Source organism: Trachurus japonicus, chromosome 20 (genome assembly GCF_045865225.1).
Source record: "Trachurus japonicus isolate A0001 chromosome 20, Traja_1.0".
Classification (NCBI taxonomy): Eukaryota; Metazoa; Chordata; class Actinopteri; order Carangiformes; family Carangidae; genus Trachurus; species Trachurus japonicus.
In genome coordinates this window covers 13,444,817-13,467,935 of record NC_140926.1, presented here as the reverse complement: position 1 = coordinate 13,467,935, position 23,119 = coordinate 13,444,817, and the positions used below count along the sequence as shown (strand labels likewise).

The following is a 23,119-nucleotide window of genomic DNA, read 5'->3' as shown; positions in this document are numbered from 1 at the left end:
TTGACTCTGGCACAGGCACGCTCAGATGTCTCTGAGATGTCTCAGAGCCCCAAGAGCTACAGGGGATTATGTAAGTCACTCAGTATACTGGGTCACCAAGTCGTTTTTTGATATGCACTACTACTGTACCGATGCTACACTCATTGCAGAGATTTCATAGATTTTGAGTGTATGACTGAGCGCCACTGTCACGTTATACTCAGCATAGCCTACATATCAATAATGTCTGACACACTGCGGACATGCAATGGTTAAGGTTTTACCTGAATATTTATTCCCTTTTCTGACCTGAGAAGACCCACAACTGCTGACTGTGTGACTAATGCTGCATTTTAAAGGGAACGTACGCCCTAAAATAGATTTCATTGTTAAGTGGTGAATTTTAATCAGCAGGCCATACTAGACAGACTGTGAGTGAGTGGTGATGTCATTTGAGAAAAATATATGAGGCAGCTTCAGGAACTGTGAATAACAGAACAGCTCCTTAGATGCTATATGAGAGTCAGCAGCAACTATGGTTTTGCTGGTTTATGTTAATTTCTGACTCACAGTTGGAAGCACCACATTACAATACAACCCGTAGAGTAAGTGTGTGACTAATATGACTGTCATCAATTTGAATCTTTATGCTCGGATTCCCAGGTAAAGGAACAATATGCACTCTCTACAAATCACTGGTGTAAATTCAAATAATATGGTGTATACTATTTTCCCTTTAAATTCATGCTACAGTGGGCTATACTCCTTCAATGAAGCTTAACCTGTAACACTCGCCACCGTTTCTCTCTCTCTCTCCACTGACAATGAAGTGTGGGAAGGACTATATGATTTGTGTGGGTGGGTTGGTTTTGCAAAACATTAAAGCAAGCCCAGACAAACATCATCATTGTAGTGTTCATTGGCACTGCAGAACCCCTGCAAACAGCTGAAGGCAGCTACTGTTGGGACAGGTAGGCTCCTTGGCTATTGCACAACACAGACTCATTGTTTCTGTGGCAGTGTCATATTACTCCCATTGCAGAAAAAACGAGCTTGTTCCAAGACACAGAGTAGCCTAGATAAAAAATAATAAAAAGTCTGGCATGTGAGAAACCATTAACTATAGTGTTATTAAGGTAAACTGTTATGTCTAAGTTCCTATTTGGATGTCGGATTGTTGTTTAATGTAGACGTTTATTATTAATAGTCACCCCTAAGGACGTGTTTCGGAAAATACACCTGCTAACAAATAGATGCATAAAGTTACCCCATGTGGGTACGGTTAAAACCGGATCTTACGAGATTTGATTTCAAAATAAAAGCACACTCAAAGCGACAAGACCAGGTGAGTCATTGATATAAATGATAACACAGGTGCCAATTAACTAAACATAAATGCATTTCACTGTGGTAACTATACTGTGTAAAGTCGACCCCCAGTAACATAACAAAAGTAATTTTATTTCTCCATATTATTTTATTTAAGTCCTGACCGGAAGTCGGCTGCATTATTTCCGACAACTTGACAATGTTCTAGCATGAATGTGCTATTGACAGCTGTCACCTCTTGATTTACACTGTCCCGGTTCATATTGTAGTTTTACGACGGGGTGGGCACAAGTGTTTGAACTGGTTAATAAATAAAAGATGTAATAAAAGACAGAGATGTCTTGAACACTCCCTGTACTGACCGGCCACGGCCACGTCTCCTGTGTACCAGGAAGAGACGCAAACATCTCACCTTTACGGGGATAAAGCCATAAAATTATACAGTTTGGATCAACATAGTTTGCACTTGACGAATGTTTATAGTGTATGAGGTGTTAAGCTGGTTATTAAAGGAGGATACAGCCTCCAGAAACTTTGTTTTTCTGTCCGGTGCTCGGCCTGTTCTCACATCGCTACTAGTTTCGCAGCATCGGCTCGGTGTTGCAAACACCCACCCCTCCTGCTGCACCATTTCCGTGTTTGATACGGAATCGTTTCCACTTAGCCCGTGCCACGTCAATTAAATATGCAGGTTTAGATGAATTTTATCGCACGACAATGAGACAACAGCGACAGACTGCACGAAATGAATGGAAAAGACACTGTGTTGCCAAAACACTGCGACATTGTTGCAGGATATAACCGCTTAATAGCCTAAGTGAGAGGGTGCGTGACGTGTCTAAAATGTGATGCTAAAACAACACAACTTACCCAGTGCCACCTCGCAGGCTTTACGCAGTTGTGAATGGTGAGCCTTTTTCACCTCCTTGTCGGCCAGGATCTTTTCCAAAGCTCGTGTGAGGAACATGTTTTTCGTCTTTTTGCCCTCAAACATGTCGCACCGGAATTTGGGGCGAGGTGTGCCTGGTCCCAAAAGGGGGGTCGGGGGGTGCAGCCGCCTCGAGTGGAAATGTATTCCCTTACAAATGTCAGCCGCAGAGCCCCTAACAGACAAACATAAATAAACACAGAAGGTGGGGTAAATCCCTCAGATTTCCATTAACGACCTGCCTCCTGCGCCATGTTGGAGAGAGGAAACGACGTCACGTACGTTTGAGGACGGCCGCAGTGAGGCAGCAGGGAGAGAGAGAGGAGAGGAGAGGAGAGGGGAGTGGAGTGGAGGAGTCAGGAGTGTAGTGTCCCTGCTAAGCTGTATCCACATATGCATGAGCAAGAACACACAGACTCACCAAACTCATATGTAAAAATAACTGATATTATGTCATGAATTAAACCAATGAGCACCAGCTTCTGTTTTTTTTTTTGTTTTTTTTTACCATATTACATCCCCACTTAAATAAACAGAAGGCTATACCCACATAATGGTACATATAGTACTCAAAGTGCTCTATATATAGAATCTTTCTATCAAAGGTATTTCTGGTGTATCAAAAAGCCCACTTGATATATACAAGATAGATAAGATTTGACTATTACTTTAATTTACTAATTTTGACAATTAGTGGCAAACAAATAGTTGCAATAATTTCATATAATCCAAAAACAAAACGTAAAAAAAAAAAAAAAAAGTGAGAGAGAAAAGGTTACTCTCTTTGATTTCTCATTGGAGCAGTGAAACCGGTTTCACTACTAGATCTACATAATGTAAACAAACCTTGAGCCACTGTGACACTCATATTTGCTTAAGGCTATTTATACAGCCTAAAATATACTGTGGAGAGTTTGCTGCAGGCACAATCCAAACTGAAAATGTATCTATTATTTCTGTATTTTTGATTTGTATTCCTCCCAGACACTTCAACAGAAAGTCTATTCAAACTTTAAAAGATGAATCTCAATTATGACATTGTCAAATGTAATAATTCAAAATTTTAAAAATATGCAATTCTCATTATGATAACTGGTGGGAATGTTTAGTGGTTTTCAGTTTTTCTCAAATTTTAATTCATTTTTAAACATATCTTGCCTGTATTCAAACCTATAGAATCTGACAACAACATGTAAAGTGAGACAAATGTAATGAGTTAAATTTAAGGTCTTCTTGTGTTTATCTGGTTTTTAACTCTAATGTATTTGCAAGATGTTCTGCAAAACTTAATGAAACTTGATTAGTGAGAGGTTAGTAATCCCACATCTATTTTTTATGCTATACCATGATAAATACATATTTTTCTCCTCAAACTAATACTACTTGAATTTTTTTTTTTAATCCCTTTAGTAGAAGATTTGTTATGTGTTTCATGATATTTTAAGGGACATGATTAGTAGGCTACTCCATATGGCCTTCCACTTTTCGCAGCACTATTTACAAAATGGTGTGAAACATTTCCAGCTATTTTGTGTAACATAATTATGAAATGTTCTGATTTTCCCTCTCAATTCTGAATGTTTAGTCCTGTCATGACTGTTTATAATGCTACACCTCACCTGTAACACTGCGTACCTAAATGTTTGATTTTGCTACTGGGCCGTGAGTAACATTTAACAAATACATCCAGGAAATCTGGCAATTTGACAACACAGTTTTGGCAGTTGTGGGCGGCAGAGTTCACTTTCACTTTGGACTGTCTTGCATGTCAGTTCCACTGTTTCTGAATCCATAAATAAGAGCAGAGCTGCAGATTCAGAATGAAGAGCGAAAGAAAAAGAGGAGAGCTGGATGAAAAGTGCTTCAGGCTTTCATTTCCTAATTGAAGAGGGGAGTTAATCAAAATAGATGTCCCCTAGAAGATGATGTTTATTATTGAAGATGCCTATGAACACATGTACAAAAACAAATTACAGAACACATGTAATGCTGCAAATGTGACTTTTCTTTCCATGTTGGTGATATGAAAGTGGGGGCGTTTGTTTTTTTTACAAGAAGCCCGCTAGAAATAGTTCGTCCTTATAATAATGTCAAGAGTAGACCAAAATAAAAGTTGGGAAAAATGCGACACCATAAATATTTTCTGTGTTATATAACAACATTTATTCAAGTCTGATATCATACATTTATTAAAATCTCACATTAAGCATAATAAGCTGTAAAAGGTAAACATTTCTGATCCATACCTGAGCCAGACTTTCCAAAATTTGTCTGAACCAAATGAAAGGGGGAAAAAAATGTCTAACAAAATAAGAGAGGAGGAAATCTCAGTTTAAACCAAACCCTAGATTGTCAGGTGATAAGCATAAATATTGCAGTAATAAAGGCATTAATACATGAACAGCTTAGTTAGAGTCTGAACTGGCACATGGTAGGACTAATCCAAAATAACAACTAAACAAAGATGTGATGATATTCAGTAAAAACTAAAACTTGTGAAAGGTTTATTTTAATATAACCATCTTTGGGAAATATTAAAATCTTAAATGTGTTTTCAGAAAGTGCTGCTGTGTCATGACAAGTGCTTACATGACTGCCATTCACTGAAAAAGCTTATTTGATAGTAAAATCTGTTTATTTCTTACATTGTCACTGGAGAGCAACAGTAGATCCTGGGGGACAAAGGAAGAATAACGTGCTAGGATAAATTCTGGACCAGATTCAAGTTCATAACTTAGATGGCACAAATCATAGCTCACAGATCCCAAAGGATGCTGTTGGTGTCTGAGAGCTTTCTGTATGTAAACAAGCTGGCCGCTTGTAGGATTTTTGGTTTTCGGCACAAAAAACCCCACCACCATCAGTTCATAACGTATCAGAAAAGAAAAATAAAGTGAAGAGCCTGAAAAGCAACAAAAACAAATGATGCTTTGGCGGCCCGTTGCAGCTCTTCACCTGATAATATCTGGGATTAATATGAAATCTCAGAAGAATATGAGGTGTTCAGATAAGTAGCTCTGAGGGTGGGGCTGTACAGACCTACGTTGTGGTCATATGTATGGAAATCGGTCCCTGTCTGTCTCACACTTCTTCAGCAGACCTGATGCAATGGCCTTCACAGCCCTCATAGTCTCAGTGCAAGTCGGGCTGATCAGAGATTCAGGCAGGAGGAAGCCGAAGTATCCTGTGTCCCTTAGCTCAAAAGCAAACGCATAGGGGATCCCGTTCCTGTACGCCCAGTCGATAGAGCTGCCGGAGCTCACATCTGTGAGGAAGCGGGAAAAGTTTAGTTTCATAACAATAGCACTGTTTGGTTTGCTAAATTTGAAAGACACGGTAAAGTGAGGGGGCAGTTACTCACAGAGAGTTGTGGAGGCAGGTCCGTATCTGTACCTCACTCCATAGGCAGAGTACAGGGCCGTCACCGCACTGTGAGCTGCTGACTCCTAGAAAGTGGAAGCAAAAGCTCAGCTCATTCCTGCACAGTAGGATTTAACATCAGGTTGATCAGGTTGATTGGATTAAATAACACAGGAGCCCTCGCAGATGGTTAAAAAATTAGTAGGTAATTGGTTTATTATCCAGAAACAGATGTCTTACCACACAGCTGAAGTTGGGGATAGTGGCATACTTGTAGGAGTAGGGGTAAAGCAGCATTTGAGCGTAGGCATGGATGGATATATAAGCTTTGACTTGTTTCTTGCGCTTGCGGAGGAACTTGGCGACAGCCTTGACCTCGGGCTCTGATTCAGGGTAGGGACCGCAGTAGGTCTCATCACAGGGATGAGAGGAGGCACCCTCATCTGAGGAAGGAAAGGGCAGCAGCAGTCTTATGATTGAATGACTCCAGGATACATTAAGAAACAGATATGGAGGCACAAATTTAATTCTTTTTTTCCTCTTATTTCTATCAGATCTTCAAAAACGAAAGAGCTTTGGCGCTGTGATGTGGATTCATTATATTCTGGACCATGTCCAGCTACAGTGACTATGCAGGCAGTGAGAAGACATACAGAGCGGTATTGTGGGGAAAACAAATGCACACACAGATTGAAATCACTAGTCACATTATAAGAGAAGCCAAAGACAATCCAACTCCAAAACCTCCCCACTGCCAAGACCAACCAACAGACATGAATGTTTCTGGATGCTGTGGTGTTTGGGGCTCCAGCAGGCACACTGTCGCCATGTCTCCCACTAAGACACTACATTAGCATTTTTTATGCTTAGAACAGTCACCATCAGTGCATGTGCCCTTGGATGATGTAAATGAGTGATGCAAAAATAAACATAAACCTAAATGAGACCTTGACTTGTTCTGAAAAGATTTACTCAGAGAACGAGACAGCACACGTCACATGAATCACGCAAATCATATTGTAATAAATAGTCTTAAACACTAATGTACAATGTTGTGTGTGCTCTCAAGGATTTCAGAGGATGTGCACTCAGTGACAGTCGGTTTCTTGTAGAGAATCTGATTTTATGAGCTAATGTTCCTTCAGGCATGGAACACATGGTACTTCAATTTCTTTGTTTTGCAACTCATGTTATGTCTCTATATGTCTGTCTACACCACATAAATTCTGACTGTGTTCCCAGAGTGGTGATGATTCAGCAGAACACAACCCCCGCAAACTATCACCAACCACCCACCACCCACCGGACACTAAATGACATCAAACATAGACTTTTGTCACCACACAAATATTTTATCCACAGCTTTCACCCATTAATAGACAGGAAAGACTACATCAACAACAGACTACAAGCAGCCTTGCCAAACTGCAGTGTTTTTGTGTGTGTGTGTGTGTTGCGAAACTCACCACACCATTTCACTTTCCAGTTTCTGTTAGCATCCACACCTCGACAGTGGAACTTGTGATTTTTAGACCGTGTTTTCCTCCAGAACCGATCCTACAGGGAAAATAAAAAAGACACTGTCACTGTATGTCCACTTACTGTCAGACACATCCAACAGATACACTTCTCTGCCAGCTCTGAAATAATCCATCTGTCACTCACTGATCCCCAGTGGGTCTGTTACTAACAGACAGATATGGAGACAGTTTTCATTGGCTTTATTTTCACTCAAATATACATGGATACTCCTACAGAGATAAGCGCTGCATAATAAGAAACAATATATTATCTCTGTACTGTGTAGTTTTTCCATGAAAGTATACATTCAGATATTATAGAAGTTATGGGAAACCAGGTTTTACTCTCGAATATATAAAGCCCTGAATTCGGCAAAGTATCAGAAGAATATAACAGTATATATTTACTATGTCCTTCTTAGAAAATAATGAAAAAGTCAGATAAAAATCGAGGCTATCACCAGGGAGGTTCAGTCTGTGTTGTGAATATATAAAGACCTAATGTACCGTGGTCCAGCTGAAGTGATATCCATCCACATTGAAGACAGGCATGATGTAGAAGTTTAGTTGGTTGAGCAGTCGTCTCATCACAGAGTCATAGTGGTATGAGCTGATGGCCTGTAATTATATAATAAATCAGTATAATTACACAGCACGCTAGGCCGCATTTTAATTCATGGCACAGATCTAGATGAGGTCCAACAATAACAATCATATATCATTATTATGTGTGGATTGTTTTTAGCATTTTATAGGTCTAAATATGTTCACAATCACAGTTCTTTGAATGCGAGAGACTACAGTGGCTTAACACTCTGGTGACTAGTAGAGGTGGGGGCTGGGGAGAGGAGATCTAGGCTCTGGTCTAATGCAGCTTATAGCTTCTCATTAATCAGACTCAGGCCAAGGTTAATATGAACAAAGAGAGCACTCTGACCTCCAGTGGCCATCCTAAGCCACTACACCACAGTGAATCTGCATAGATGTGTTCGTGTTGGGCATCTTTGACTGTTCCCAAGTCAAAGCTTTTCCCATGTTTTGTTTTTTTTCTCCTCCCTTATTTACTTTTATGTAAATCTGTTTCTGATTTCCTGCTGTTTTTCCTCCTTTCTTCACACATGTCCAAGTTTTATTTTATCCTTGTTTAATTGAATTTCTCTCAGGAACTTTCAAATCCACATCATGACCAAAGGACTAATGATCTATTTTGTTTTTCATCTCTCTGATAAATTTGAAGTGATCCATTATGACTTCATCAGGTAAGTACTCCTCAAATCAGACCATGACCCTGTGTTTCAATTTGATATTCATATAGCTCCATTTAATTACCCAGACTGTCTGGCACTCATTGTCTTACAAATCCTACTCATGTGGCATTTAAGTAGTATAAACAAGCAATTACAGGTTCTTGCAGTTAATGTTCGACTCTGGTCCTGTACCGTCCTCACTACTAACTAAGACTTAAAGCCTGTAATGGAATTCGTGTAAATGTTTGATCCATGGTCAACATCTGAACAATAAAGGGTATTCTTAAGTATTTGCATAAGTACGCTTGACAACTGAACAGATGTTCATGTTTTGTGGAAGGTCGGGTAGACCAAACATCGCAGACCGCTTGCTGCAGGCCATCACTCAGGCAACATCTAGAGGCTGTTTTGCTGCTGAGAGTGAGACACTGTAAAAGCATGCAATGGTGCAAATAGTGCATACTTGTAACTTCAAACAATGGTTTAATTTTCAAATTTGTAGAGCAGGAAAACAAGACTACCTCTTTGACAAACCACTGGCAGAAGGCAGGTCCGATCCACTCTCTAGCATGAACGCCACAGTCGATCCACACAGCTTTCTTCTGGGGACGACTTCTCTTTCCTAGCTGACAAGAGACAAGAACTGTCAGTTTCAGAGTTGTGCGTGCATGAAACTGACTGATTTTTTTTTATGAGTGCCTCATGCCTTTGCTCCTACCTGAAGCACATACAGTGGTCTACCCTCGTATGATTTCCCAACGGAGAACATGTCAACCAGGTCTGGATGGGTTCTGTTCATCTCAAACATCCAGCTTTGGATCTTTAGAGCAGAAAATAATGTAGAGAAGATTATTTATGAGGGTTTTTCCAGGAATAATTCTAAAATTCCAAAGCTTGATTGAGTGGAAATTTGATGAAGATGCTGCTGTTTTATAATGAGTGTGATCTGTAACACATACAGTACTGTAAATGCTCACATTCTGCCTTTTTGCTTCATGACGTGTCCGCTGGATCTCACAGAGATGCATGTGTGTAAGTGTGTGTGCGTTTTACAGTGAAGGAGAGGATCAAAGCTCAGAGCACTAAAGATTTGTGTAGGCTCTCAGGATCTGTGTGTGGAATTCCTGCTGCTTCATAGGGCTTGACAGATTCATGAAGCGGGAGCACGATCGACCTGGGAAAATAAACACTCTAAAGCTGCGAAGTGTCTGAAGTGGAGTGAGTGTCTGTGTGTGAGAACACGGGGTTGTGGGAGAGAGACCTGTGGAATGGGGTAATTGGGACTTTGAGAGCACCGTAGGGAGGTTGTTTGTTTGCGCTGTGCGTGCGTTAGATTAGAGAGCATGAGAGAAGCGTGAGGGATAGGTAGGTGGGTAGATGGTGGGCTTCACATCTACCTCTTCCAGAGAGTGGTAAACCTCGTAGTCATACTGAGACTCTGACCTCCGCTTGCGAGAGGAGCGATATCCTGTCTGCTTTTCAATTTCCTTCTGCAGATTGGAGATAAACACCCTGCGGACGGGAGAAAAGCACTGTTATTTACGAAGAGACTCGTAACTTATGATAAACACCATAACTATGGGTAAATAAAACATTCGCTTTATAGATGAGGAATAAATCAGCGATAAAAGCATTTGGGTTGCCAGGTCATGAAAAGTACTGTGAGTCAGTTTATACATCCTCCTCTGGCATAACTCAGTCTGTCATTTAGTTATGTAATTTGTCATAATGGATATGATTTATTCAGAGTTTACTATACCTTAATATGAGCAAGTAAGTAGGTCAAACCAAAAAGGTCACATCCTGCTCTTATCTTATCTTATACAAATTTGAGAATGGCTTTAGGCTTGCATTGCTCCACTGCAATAACCCAGCAAATCTGAATTTTATTTATCAAATTATGACTATTCATGAAATATAAAACAACAGTTGCGAGTGCGACCTTTAAACATGGAAAAAGATGACTCATCAGATTTCATACACCAAGATGTATGAGAGCAATATAAAGTTAGTAGAGATTTGATCACTTCTGTGGCTGTAAATTGTTGTATATCCTAAACATGTCATTGTTTCTTTATGGTGTGTGGTTGCAATCCAGATCTCCTTTTTGTCATACATGTGCCTGTATGAGTGGCCTAAATATAACATTAAAATTCATAGATATTCCAATTTAATATTGTATAAGTGGGTCTCTGCTAGTGTAGAGTCACTGCGTAGTGACTGGATTTAATACATCTGCTGAGTGTTGAGTATGAAGTGGTGGCGCAGGGGTCCTGAATTTACTGCTGGCACATACTGTATCTAATACCAATTATACAGCTGCTCTCACTCATCTCTTTATTTTCCAGTGTTAAGCCAGATTTCACCACCACCACTCACTCTGATAGCACAAGTGATACCATTTATACCACTGCTGCCTACCAGTAAAGAAAATCTATTGAAAATGAGCCGAAACCATAATTATCACCATCATTATCTATCTAAAGACTTGTTTCCTGTCTGATCAGGCCCTATGCCTCTTCACTTCCCACGCCTTGCTAAAACAGATGATGGGAGCTTTCATCACAGCAGCTATGTGGGCAGCCATATTCTGCTAAAATATACTTCTTCATAAGTCCCTAGATGTACGTTTTTATCCATAACTTGTAGAGTAAGAACTAACAACAACTGGATTATATCTCTGTAAAAAGAAATTAGATGTTAGACCTCTTACAAAATCCACCCTCAAAACTACAACCACCTTCCAAAGACAGTGTCCCCTGCAGTGTAAACCGTTTTTGAATAATCTAGTCAAACAGAGTGTAGAAAAAAAACAACTCATCCTCAGATCTGCAATTCCTCCCTCAGGACAGATATGACAATGGAGTCTAGATTTGGCTGCGGCTGCTTTGATAAAACTCCATCATTTCAACGTTAATTTTGATGAAGGATGGGGTAGGGAGATGAAAGAGCTGCATTTTGGAGCACACTTGGGAGACAGGCTCTGATGTGCCGTGTGTATGTGTGTGTTTATGTGTGTCCCTGCTTTGAGGAAGTGTGAGGTCTTTTGCATGTTAACTGTGGCCGACTCTGCATGTGCAAATCATATAGTCTGACGAGGGGAAGCTGGGTAATTGCAATACCCAGCAGATGTATCTCTGGGTGTAAACGCTTTGCTAACAAAATCATATGTGCGAGTGCGCTAATGAGCACGCATGTGTGCTGTAGAATGTCTCTGTGCCTATGGCTTGTGGTCTTTTCAGGCTTACTGATAATCAATATGTTGCTGCTTTAAGCGTGCACGTAGGTCTCGCGTGTTGTTGCGTTTCACGTGAACATCCACGGTGGCATTGTGAGAGATGAGAGAAACACTGTTGGGCTGCCAAAGGTCCACCTGAAGGGACACAAGAAAGATATCAGACCAAGGGTTATTGTGAGATATATGGATGTGTAACGTTTAACATCACAATACATTCATATATTTTGCTTCAAAATATATATGAAGATATATTTATATAATTTGCTTCTTGTAAGAAAATAAACCATCTCATTTTTGACACAACATCAATTCTACTACTACTACTACTACTACTACTACTAATGATAATAATGCAGTAAAAAAAACAAACTAGAATCCCTCTATTACTCAGTGTATACAGTACATCACTGTTTATCCAGAATCATAGGATATTCACCATTTGTGTGACTTTGTCATAGTTGCAGTGTGAAGCAGCATGACTAAAAAGTGTTTTCTTTTTAGAAAACACTTTTCTAAAAGTCTCTCGACCTTCGACCATTGAATATCAGTTCATCTGAGTCACTGAAGTTACACTGAAGGACACTGAAGTTAGATATCATGTCCGCAGGGCTAAAGCAGTTTTCTTCTGAATTCAAGCCCTTGACCTTTGACCCCCCAACTTCTGCTAAGTTTTTCTTTAAATCTATAGTGAATGTGCTGAACTCAAAGAAGTTACTGAGATATCAAGTCCATGAGAATGGGATACGTACAGACACATGGAACAAGATGAAAACAATATGTTACATGGCTCCAGCTGTCACCAGTGTTGTGGCATGGTATAAATTAAAAAGAATAAAAAATAAAAAATGAAAACACATTCTGTACAATGCTGTATATCATGATGTGGTAAAAACAACAGAAAAACTATAAAATGAATGTCAATTTTTACCTGACCCAGTGAAAGAAAAACCTATAAGTATTTAACAGAAAACACAAGAAATCTGAATTTTATGACAACATTGACAGGAATCTGTCATTTTCTTATATTTGATCCACTTAACACAGATGGTATTGGTACAAATACGAACCTGACAGGACTGTTTTCCTTTTTACCTCAAAAACCACAGTGGAAATACTGTACGTCTGCAACTAATTAAACTAACAAAACTAAAGCCCCAAAAACAGACCCCACTATCTCATCTGCTCGGTGTTCAAAACAGCACCAGACATTTGGTGATTATGACTTAATTGTTCTGGTCAGACCTGAGCAGTTTAACATTCCTTTAGTCTCTCTACCCCCAAGTGACTGAGCAAATCAGGGGAAACCTGCCTCCACAACATTAATGAGACAAAACATACTCTGACATGTCCCATTAACCCAGCAGTGAACGGCTGGTCCACTCTCCGCTGTTTGACCTCATATTAGCAACAGAAACCTGTTTTCAGCACTTGTTATCAGGCCGTGATAGCCGGGCCTGTTAGCTTTAGCTGATATAGACAGCCCATTGGCCGATCTTGCTGGCCAACCAAATAAACACAGACACCATGTGGCAACTGAGATAAAATAACAGACAGAGGACAAGAAGCTAAGAGAAAGACAAAAAGGGGGTATTTTTTTGGAAAGCACTGATCTACAAATGACACACTGAGCGAAGAGATAGAGAGCACTGTAAATTCAGGAAGTTCACACATGTCTGTGTTTGTGAACGTCCTCAGCTGGCCTTCATTTGCAGCATGGGGGCAGAGACATGCAGGCTGGCACACATGCTTGTTAATGTGTCAATTGGTTTAATGGTTTACAGAATGCATACCAGATTCATTTAAGTTTCTTTAGAGCGTGGGGAGTGGAGAGCCCTCAGCTGGATCGTTTGGTGCCCTTGAGTATAAACCCGCTCTCTATTGCTGCACTTTTATGGCATTTCCAAATGGTTAAGTACCCCAAATGCTGCAGCAGTGCTCCTCTGTTAGCCAAACAAATCCAAAACACATATGTCCAAAAAGCACTAAAACATCTCTGATCAGATAATCCAATTCCTCAAAAAGAGTTCTCTCAATTTAAAATTTTATAGCTGTATTTATGAGCCCTAATATGTGTTCTTTGTCTGCTTTATAAATCTTTGATCTCTCGTCATTTTTCCTTTTTTTGTGTGAGTGTGTGAGTGTGTGCAGCTATTGAATTTGTTTGGTTTTGGTTTTGTAATACAGGCGTGGGCAGGACACGAAGGGAAAAGTTATAGTTCTATAAAATGAGTTGGCTTTTTTTGCTTGAGGCAGATGTGGTGAAGCTGCAGCTGAGTGTTTATATGTCAAGTAAAAAGAAATCAAGTTGAGCAAAGTAAACTGTGATTGAATGTGCGTTACAGGGCGAACCACTGTATGTTTTCTGAATCATGCCAGCTGTTTGACACTTTTCTATGCAATTGCACTTTCTGATTGACTTCTAATTGGTTTTTTTATGACTGTTCTTTTTTATTGTAACTATAGTATATACCTGTTGTGAAGCACATTGAGTCTGCCTTGTGCATGAAATTCGCTTTATAAATAAAGTTGAATTGAATTTATAGGAACAGTTAAACAATTTTGGGAAATGTCACTTTCTTACTGAGACTTACAGTAGAATATTAATGCTACAGCCAGTTAAAGCCAACCATGAAGACTGGAAACACAGATAATTGCTAATTGTTGTACTTGAGGTGATGTGAAGATTTTCTCTTTTTCTGTTCATTCTTTTGGGGTGGTATTTATGGACAGTTTTTCATTTTTTCTCATTTTGTCAGCTTCTTCAAAAATCAGCTCCAAAGCCTAAATATGTGAATGGTCTGTCTGTTTCCTGCCACTACAATAGATTCAGACCAACTTCTCCTCAGTCTGGGCTCAGAATAAGACACTACAGCTCTCATTTAGTTTGGGTAAACAGCTGAGGCATGCCAAGTCTCTGTATCAGACACTCTGGTTGGCTGTGACAGCACCTTCAGGAGCCAGTTGGATGGTCCAGTAGAGTGATGTGAACCTAATGCAGATGAGAATTGACCAATAAACATGGAAAGAAAGCAGAACTGCAGCGTTAAGACTACTCCACATCTTTCCCAACTTTTAATGTTAAAGTATCAATTGAAGTCTGCGATTCAGGCTTATTAAAAAGCACTGATGGAGAAAAAGTGGCACCTCTCTAGCTTAAACGGTTACTGAGTAATGATGGCATAGAGACAATGTGACATTTAGAGGGGTATACTGTATGCTCCAGGGCTTCACTCTATAGCTCAGTTTAAATAAATGTGTCTCCCCTCCTGCTCAGCGGAGACAGCCTGTGATAGTGATGTCATCTACAGACAAAAGCTGAAACCCCTCCATGGAAAGTAATAATTAAATAATTTATATGGTGCAATGACAGCAGCCAGGGTGATTTCACCAAGATATTAGTACATCTGTTTCACAGATTTAATCCTTGGAGCATTTTTTTTTGCACAACACTTCTACAGTATGAGCTAATAGAGAGACACAGTCACTGATTCTGTGTCACTGCTCCCATCAAACAACATGGGACCAATGGACATTTTTATTAAAGTCAGGTCAGGCACTGACTGAAACAATCGCTGTTTAGTTGAGTAGCAGTTAGTATCACAATCCTTGAAATCCTTTTTCAAACATGAACTCATTCCATCTGCTCAACTGTGATGAGCTTCTTTCTTTGGGACATAAAAATAATGAACTGAACATATTTCAACTTTAATGCGATTGTCAGATAAAACAACAAAGCAACAGTGTGATGAGATCACCTTGGCCTTTACTGTAGGAAATGGTAATCAGTTAAAAATATTACGAGTTAGCTGGAATGAACTGGCAGCATATTGTTCCCCATTGTAGACACAATCATTAACATGTTCTCCAGAAGCTGAAGTGGAAATGAAGCGCAAAAGCGTTTATTTAGTTTTTGTGAAAATGTAGAAACAGCTCATCTTCACAGTGCATAGCATTTGTGAGTCACGCAATGTGTTTAAGGCTGTGAGGTTGAATTTGTATCATCTGTTTATGCAGTTTGTTTCTGTTGGATTTTACAGCTCAGTGTGTTATCTGCCATTTGGGTTGCATCAGTTTGTCCTAAACTGCTGTTGTTTCTTCTAGAGATGCAAAACACATTAATTCTTGTGAATAAGGGGATTTTTCATTGGAATTACCCCCCCACCACCACCAGCAGGTGACTAAAACACTTCACATGAACAGGTTAGATGTTATGTCAGCCATCCACCGAGTGCAGCCAGACATTTCTTTTTCATATTTTACTAGAAGTGTGTTATTTGGTTGAAGATGGCTCCTGTGTTTGATTCCTTTGCAACTGGGTAGTAGTTATTTATTATTTCACCTCTTGCCTTGGCTGAGGCTGAAAACTTCGACTCTGGCCCTGGAAGCATGGCAGTGTGGCTAAGCTACTGAATACACATGTCCACAGCTGTCCAAACAGTCGCTGCCACTGCCTTGGTTGGCCTCAGAGCATCGTGTCCGCTGCCCTTCTATACATGAGACTCCAGGCCAGATCCTGACCAGCAGCCTGGCTCTCCACTAGTTTCCCTTGCCGCAAGTTATAAACATTTACTGAGCTCTCTTTTGTCCCACTCTGTCCTTTTCCCGCTCAGGGATGTGTTGGTCCTGGACCACTTGATCTGAACCTGGACAGAGGCCTTTCATATGTGCTGGTCCAAGCTAAAACTGACCACACTGCCTCTGGGCCAAATTCACGATTTTACACATTCATCCCAAACAAAGTTTCTAAAATCCTTTTAAATATTTATAGAGTTCTACTCAATTTCACATTATATTAAAGTTTTACATAGATTGAACTGTTTTTTAAGGGACTTGAATGCTAAAGACAAAATTTCAGATCTATGAAATAAATGAAAAAAGTAGAAAAAAATAAATAAAAAAGAGAGAGAGAGGGGAAAAAAGTGGTCTTAAAAGTTAGTCCAAAAAATAGTGTATGTAACTGCTTCCAATGCAAACCAGAAACCCCCCAAGCTCCAAGAAAAAATACAGAGAACAAGACCTCAGTGTCCTCATTGGCTGATATTTTGTTATGATATAATTACACCTAATTTCCTTAACTTTTACTATTACTACTACTACTGTTACTATTATTACTACTATTATTATTATTACTATAAATGTTTTCATCCACTTGCCTTCATCCACAGGATTGACAGACACTGATACCACTACAAGGATTTTGAATTATTCCATTAAGGATAAAAGATGAATGAATCCACATTCACATTCCATTCATTCCAATAAATAAAACATAAATCAAATACTATATCTCAAAAAAGAAAAAAAAATCAAAGTGTCTCCCACATACTGATAGACTGATTGATTTATTGATCATCACATAAGGCCCCCTTGTTAGGTTCTTTCATCTTCTCTATCTGGGTCAACCCGGGTCCTCCAACCTTTTAGTTTTATTGTCATCTTTGATCTACTAATCATTAGCCTTTTCTTGAAAATAATTACCCGCATCACACTAATATTCACAAATATGCTTTGATCTCTTAATGCCCTGTTCAACTACACACAGATGACAACACAGGAAAAGCTGATTTCTTTTTTTTTTTTTTAAATGTACAGTTCAATCAATTATTCAAAGAAGTTCTCTGACTCTTTGTTGAGCAGGAATTTCTTCAGCTGAGGGCAACCCTGGAATCGTATCGTGCTTTTTATGCTTCTTTGCAAACTAAAACAATGTGCAAAGGAAGGTCATACATGCTCTCAAGGCTGATGGGTAATTACTCCCAAATGAGTTTGGGAAGAGAGGCAGGGCCTTTTGTGTCCTCCTGGGTTTTCTCTAATTTCAGTATCTTTGAAACATATGTTTATTTAGTTTGTCAACGATAAGATATCCAAGCTGCGGATGAAAAAAGTTTGATATTTTCCTCCATTTTTTTCCTCAGTGAAATAAATACAGAGCATCTTATCAACAGTATCTCAGTCTCGCAGACAGGGAATATGTCCTGACTGTGACAGATGACCACGCTCGGCTGCTCGTTGTCGCTCTGTTTTCCCTATCGCTGTCCCCAGCCCTCTGTCACATCAACCCCCCTTTTACCACCACTGTCACGCCTCACTCTGTCTGTGACTGCTGTTGCAAGTGTCATAGAAAGATCAAAAGGGAACTACTGTGGCTGGTATGAGCAGAATAACAACAGAAATCACACTTTTAATACCGTATTTCATGGCAAAAAAGTCAATACAAAGTTGATTTTGAAGTCAGGTTATTGAAAATACTGTGTAACATATGTCACTGACTTGGCTCACATATGAATACAGTATATAATACAGCAGAAAACATACAGGGGTGAGTGTGTTGGAGGGAAATATTAGAAAAAAAGTGCAAACCTTCATATGTGCCAGAATTTTCTTGAGTACTTGGACCTCCTCATCGTTACCCGGAGTTATTCTGAAGACTTGATCACTGCAAAAACAACAGAGCTCTTCTAAGTGTCAGGTTACAGCTGGGATCAAAGTGCCCCAAAGGGCTTTTTATGCCACTAAAATTCACTGTAACAAGCCTTGGATCCATTTTCGCTAAGTGCACACATCATTTCCAAAACAAAAAAACTAAATATTCTGGGCCGCGGCATCACAGGTAATGCGACCACCTTTTTGTGCTGATTGAAGGTGACACTTATAATAGCAGATGTTTGATGGTGAAATGGGTGGTTCCCCAGTAGAGTCCTATAGATGACAGGGTCAAACCCCAGTCAAACAACCTGTGTGAGACATCATTATAGGATTATATTTCACCATTTCAAGCTCTGCAGGTAAAGCACCTGGGACTATTCTTTAGTGGATACAGTAGCAGTGGCTGTTTGGCATTTTCATTCTGCAGATACATCAATCATATTAATATGTAGACGGATCTTTAGACCCTTTCTTTTCTCAAGTAGATAAAATAATATATGACTAGTGAGTGACTATGCAGGTGCGACTCTGTGGGAAACTTTGCCAATGCCTTATCTAATGTTATATATTTTTTTCCATTGTGTGAATCAGTGGTGTTTATCAGACAGAAACAAAGTCTATTCAGAGGAAGTAAATCATTTATGAATATAAAGTGAAAGGCAAGACACTGCACAATGTCTGGGATAATTGTTACATAAAACCATAAACAGATGGTTGATGCTTTGTTGTGTCTTGTCTGCCAAATCTCAAAGTCTAAATGAGATTTAAGATGTTTAAAGATCTGCGGCCAAATTGCCTCTGTGCTGATTATGAGTGCTTCATTCAATTTAGTAAATCAAGAATCAAGAATTTATAATAATGAAGTTATGTATTTACTTCAGGGAAAAGTTGTAAAATTGGTTGTAATTCAATATAAAAATCGTAGTTATTGTTATTCTTCTCATGTCAGATTAGAAAGGAAATCTGGAAGCAGACAGAAGAAGCTCGGGAGCGTTTCTAACTGAATTTGCAAACCACATCTTTTATATTTTCTTACTATAAAACAAAGGCACTCTTTATTTTCATCATGAATCTTGCATAAAGTGCACAGTTTCTGGGGTTGACCTTAAACCTAACACGCTGCCAATAATTCATTACAGTCTCTTAATTATAATCTCTCTTTGTTTGTCCAGGTATCTGTCTGTCGCCCTGTTCTGTCTGTTCCGTGACCGCTTTCCTGTCTCCCTCTTTCTCCCCTCTCTGTCTTCCTTTCTCACATTTTCCTTCTTTCAAATCAAAGAGAGGTGTTTTTTTTCCTTCTTCTTTTACAACGTGTCACACAGGAAGCTGGGCCCCCTAAACAAAGGTGGCATTGGGCCACTCTGAGGTTCGGGGAACAAAAGGGCCAGGGCACCCAAACGTGAGCGGCGGACCCAGTTTTCAGTGACCGCAACACACAGACACACACACACTGTGCCGTTTCCATGGCAGCAGCAGTGATAGAAGCTGTGTGTTTTTGGTGGTAAAATGATTTAAATTGTGAACTTGAAGAGCAATATTTTCTCTATCTCTCACAGACATCAGAGGATTGTGTGTTAACAGATTCTCAATCTGAGAAGACGTGTTTAGGGGCTGTACTCAGCAAGAAAAAAAAAAAAAAAGTGTCATCACAAAGCTTTACAGTAATCCATATTGTATCAGTTTTGCATCTTTTAGTCAAAGATGACAAACTGTTTCTGCCACAATGCTGCTCTGACAGAGGCCTTTTGCTTTGTATCTGCCAGCTGCGGGGCTTTCTACACTAAAGCTGCCTCTAAGTTGTCAGTCTGTTGATTCCCACAGAAGGACTTTCTCTGGGATGGAAGCAATTTGTTTTTAAGACAATCTGGGCCCTTAAAACCAAGATTGTGTTTTGATACTTTGATGCATCACAGGCGTCCTCTCTCCATTTTCTGTATCCAAATCTCAATGTCCGATAACGTCAAGATGCTCTGGTTGATAAATATCTTTTAAGATTAGAGGCTCTTTGTCAAGCTGCATACAGGACAACACCCAGTGTGTCACTAATTTCCAAGTGAAACCCATCCAGCCGCCCACAGCGCTGAATATTGGGAGTCTGTGTCAAACCAGAAGTGGTGTGTGAGGTCTATGCACAATTTCTGGAGCCCATCCAAAATATATGTTGTTTGAGACAGACGAGGAGGGGGTTTCCAGGAGACGTGGTCCCCCTCTGCCTATAGGTTGAATAACATATTTTAAAAAATAGATCATAAATACTTTCACATGCTTCAGCCGTGCCTTCTGTATACTTGCCCAAATTCCTAAAGGTGTCCGGCCAGATGGTTACCACTGAAGATGTCTAGGTGGAGAAGTATGTGCTCCATATTTAACTGCATAAAACATGTTTATTTCCCTTTTTGTTGTTGAAAATTACTGCTTACAAATGTGTTGTTGCTCATAATTATAGAAACACACAGCTGCCATCTTACAACTACAATTTCTGAAATGATTACTCTGAGCAGTTTGACAGGCTGCTGCTGCTGCTGCTGCTGCTGCAAGCATCCCCACTGTCACCAGTGCATATCATGAACAATCTGAGTGTCTCTCTGCACACAGTCTTATCAAAGTAGCATTTGAAAACAAAAGCAGCCTGGGTAGATTATGGAGTAAACTTAAAACATTATATTATGTCTCACGCAGGAAGTTATGTCCCAAAACGATGAAGAAGATGGTGAACATAAAGACTTTCTTTGTTCCTCCTCTCTCTACTCTCAACATGAGATAAAGCCCGTGTTTTGATGTGGAGATCTCTGCAGACAAGACTGAAGTCTCCGTTTAGCTGCTCAACATGAATGAAAACCCCACAGTGTGGTGCGCCCAGGCTCCCACGAGTCCCCAGAAATGAATGGGGGGTCTTTACTCACCCTGCGTAGCGGTTGTTGTAGAGATAGGCACCGACGGGACATAGCACGTTACTGCAGATTATCACACAAGGCAGTAAAACCGAGGCGCGAAATGCGCTCCAGTGGTCCAGTGCCATCCTTGGCCAGCAGATCAAAGACGGAGGACACGATTACGCGACTTTTGCAGGATGCACTTATCAAAAAGAGAGAGGGGGAGAGAGAAACTCAGAGGACTCGGTCCAGCGCACCATCAGCAGATTGGCCAAACTCTCAGCTCAGTTTGCGGCGGTGCCCTCTCTCTCTCTCTCTCTCTCTCGTGCGGCTCTCTCTCTGACACAGAGGATGCAAAAAGGTGCGAAAGTCGGTCAGCCGGCACAAGGGGAAGCATTTACCGCCTCCCTGAAGCTCTGAGGGGGAATCACTGGGAGGCTGCAGCCCTTTTTAAAACGAGGAGGACCTGAGTCACGTGGCCCGGTGTCGGCGAAAAGTTGGTAACAGGATCCGTCTGTGGCGCGCACCGTGCGCTCAGGGGATGATCTACTCTGTAGTGTCTGATGAACACATAAACACGTGCTGTATGATTTTTTTTTAAACAAAAAAAAAAAGTCAAATTAAGAGTCTCAATGTTTTCATTTGATGCCCAAAGTTTTCTACAGAGACATGAAGTGTATCAAGTAACTTGTTTTCATCACCCCAGAACAACAGACTTATTCTTTCAGTTTGCTCAACCCAGACACAATCAGCTCTTCCCTTGTTTTGATAGGACATCTGAGGGCTGCCTCTGCTCTATCAGATGAACCGTGCTGTCCTCTGGTCTTCGTGTACATGATGCACAATAGATATAACTACCATCTAGTGACTGCATTTTGTTATTGGCATAAAATGTCCCAAATGAGCTCCCTTTTACATTTCCACCATGTGTTCTGCCTGTAGGTGGAAATAACATCTTGTCAGGGGGAGCCTATTATACTAAAAAAGAAATGCATGACCAACAAGTATGGATAAGAATAAAATATTAAATCCAGAAAACAATGAGAGTATTATTTGCGTATTCAGATGTTAAGAGCACATGGAGCTCCTGAATCCTTTGCTTCCCTTTCACTTATATCTCTATACCCTAAAGCCAGTGTGATAAGAAGCAAGCAGCTCTGACAGTGCCTTGGCCTCACTCCACCAGGAATCCCTCTGTGGAGCTTTAGGTGGCTCTCCCTGTTATTCTAGGCTTTCCGTGCCTCCGTTTGATCCTCTACTTATCACCCAACACAGTGATTAAATGTCTAAGTCAACCGCCAGCCTTTTCCTTTTGTGATTGCATGGCAGCAGCACATTTTTCACATGCTTCTCTCCAGTGTCAACAGTGCGCCACCTGTTTTACACCCAATTACTGTACAACAGACCCCAAACACACCCCTCTCCCTAACCCCCCTCCTCCTGAAACACACTTTACAGTAGACCGGACTGAAATGCAGTTGTTGACAACACCCACTTGAATGCACAGGAGATGTAGAGGAGTGGAATTAGAGACTTAATTATAGCTGAGATAATATTTACAGAACGCAGGTGCTCTAATTCATCATAGCAATAAATTGCTTGATGGCCCGAGGATGGGATTAAAGCTGCAGCGGGCTTATCTTCTCCAGTATTTACCTCATAAAGCTTTAAAAGATTTATTGATGGCCCCAACCTGAGACTAATAACCATGATGACTTTGAGATAGAATTATCTGTGTGCTTGATGTGATTTAAGGCATCTCAATAATAAGATTGTCATGTAAATAATACACCTACTGTCATCTGTCACTACTGGAAATATAATACAAAGGAATGCACGAACTTGGTATCTTATTCAGTATACCGAGTCAATTTGGAGTAAACGTTTTTGGTCTATTCATGCTTGGGTTAATAGCCAAAGTAATTGTTTAATCACCTTAATACTTTACAACTAATTTAATAAGAATTGCAGTGAACTTGATTTTGGACTAATAATATTTCAGAAATCCACTGGTGGTGATGGTTTTGCCCTGTAGTTCCATTACAATGGATTCTTTAAATAGGTATGTCTCCATAGGTGGATATCAAGACAAATCCTAACCTGTTTAGTGCTGAGAGGATTATGAAGCTGACAACCCTACCTATTCTGAAGCTCTGGTTGACCCCATGGTGAAGTATCACCATGCAGGTTAACACACTGTACATTTCTTCGTGTCTTTT

General features: G+C 40.1%; 2 protein-coding genes across 3 annotated transcripts in view; both read right to left on the bottom strand.

Annotated features, from left to right (window-relative positions):
- Positions 1-2,527, bottom strand: part of arfgef1 (ADP-ribosylation factor guanine nucleotide-exchange factor 1 (brefeldin A-inhibited)) — a 53,089-nt gene extending 50,562 nt beyond the window's left edge. Inside the window, exon 1 of one of the 2 annotated variants that reach the window (XM_085763077.1) lies at positions 2,179-2,527. In XM_085763077.1, coding sequence (XP_085619203.1) covers positions 2,179-2,302 — 124 coding nt within the window. In that variant the 5' untranslated portion in view covers positions 2,303-2,527. The remainder of the gene's footprint in view (positions 1-2,178) is intronic. The other variant, XM_085763076.1, reaches the window with a different exon arrangement.
- A 1,854-nt stretch (positions 2,528-4,381) lies between these two features.
- Positions 4,382-21,329, bottom strand: cpa6 (carboxypeptidase A6). Its single transcript, XM_085763452.1, has 11 exons — positions 20,931-21,329; positions 17,962-18,037; positions 11,612-11,736; positions 9,761-9,875; positions 9,082-9,183; positions 8,885-8,989; positions 7,624-7,734; positions 7,063-7,153; positions 5,837-6,039; positions 5,598-5,682; positions 4,382-5,501 (listed from the first exon to the last, which is right to left on the bottom strand). The coding sequence occupies exons 1-11, from the start codon at positions 21,044-21,046 to the stop codon at positions 5,287-5,289; spliced, it is 1,344 nt and encodes a 447-aa protein (XP_085619578.1). The 5' UTR covers positions 21,047-21,329; the 3' UTR covers positions 4,382-5,286.
- Between the last annotated feature and the right edge of the window lie 1,790 nt (positions 21,330-23,119).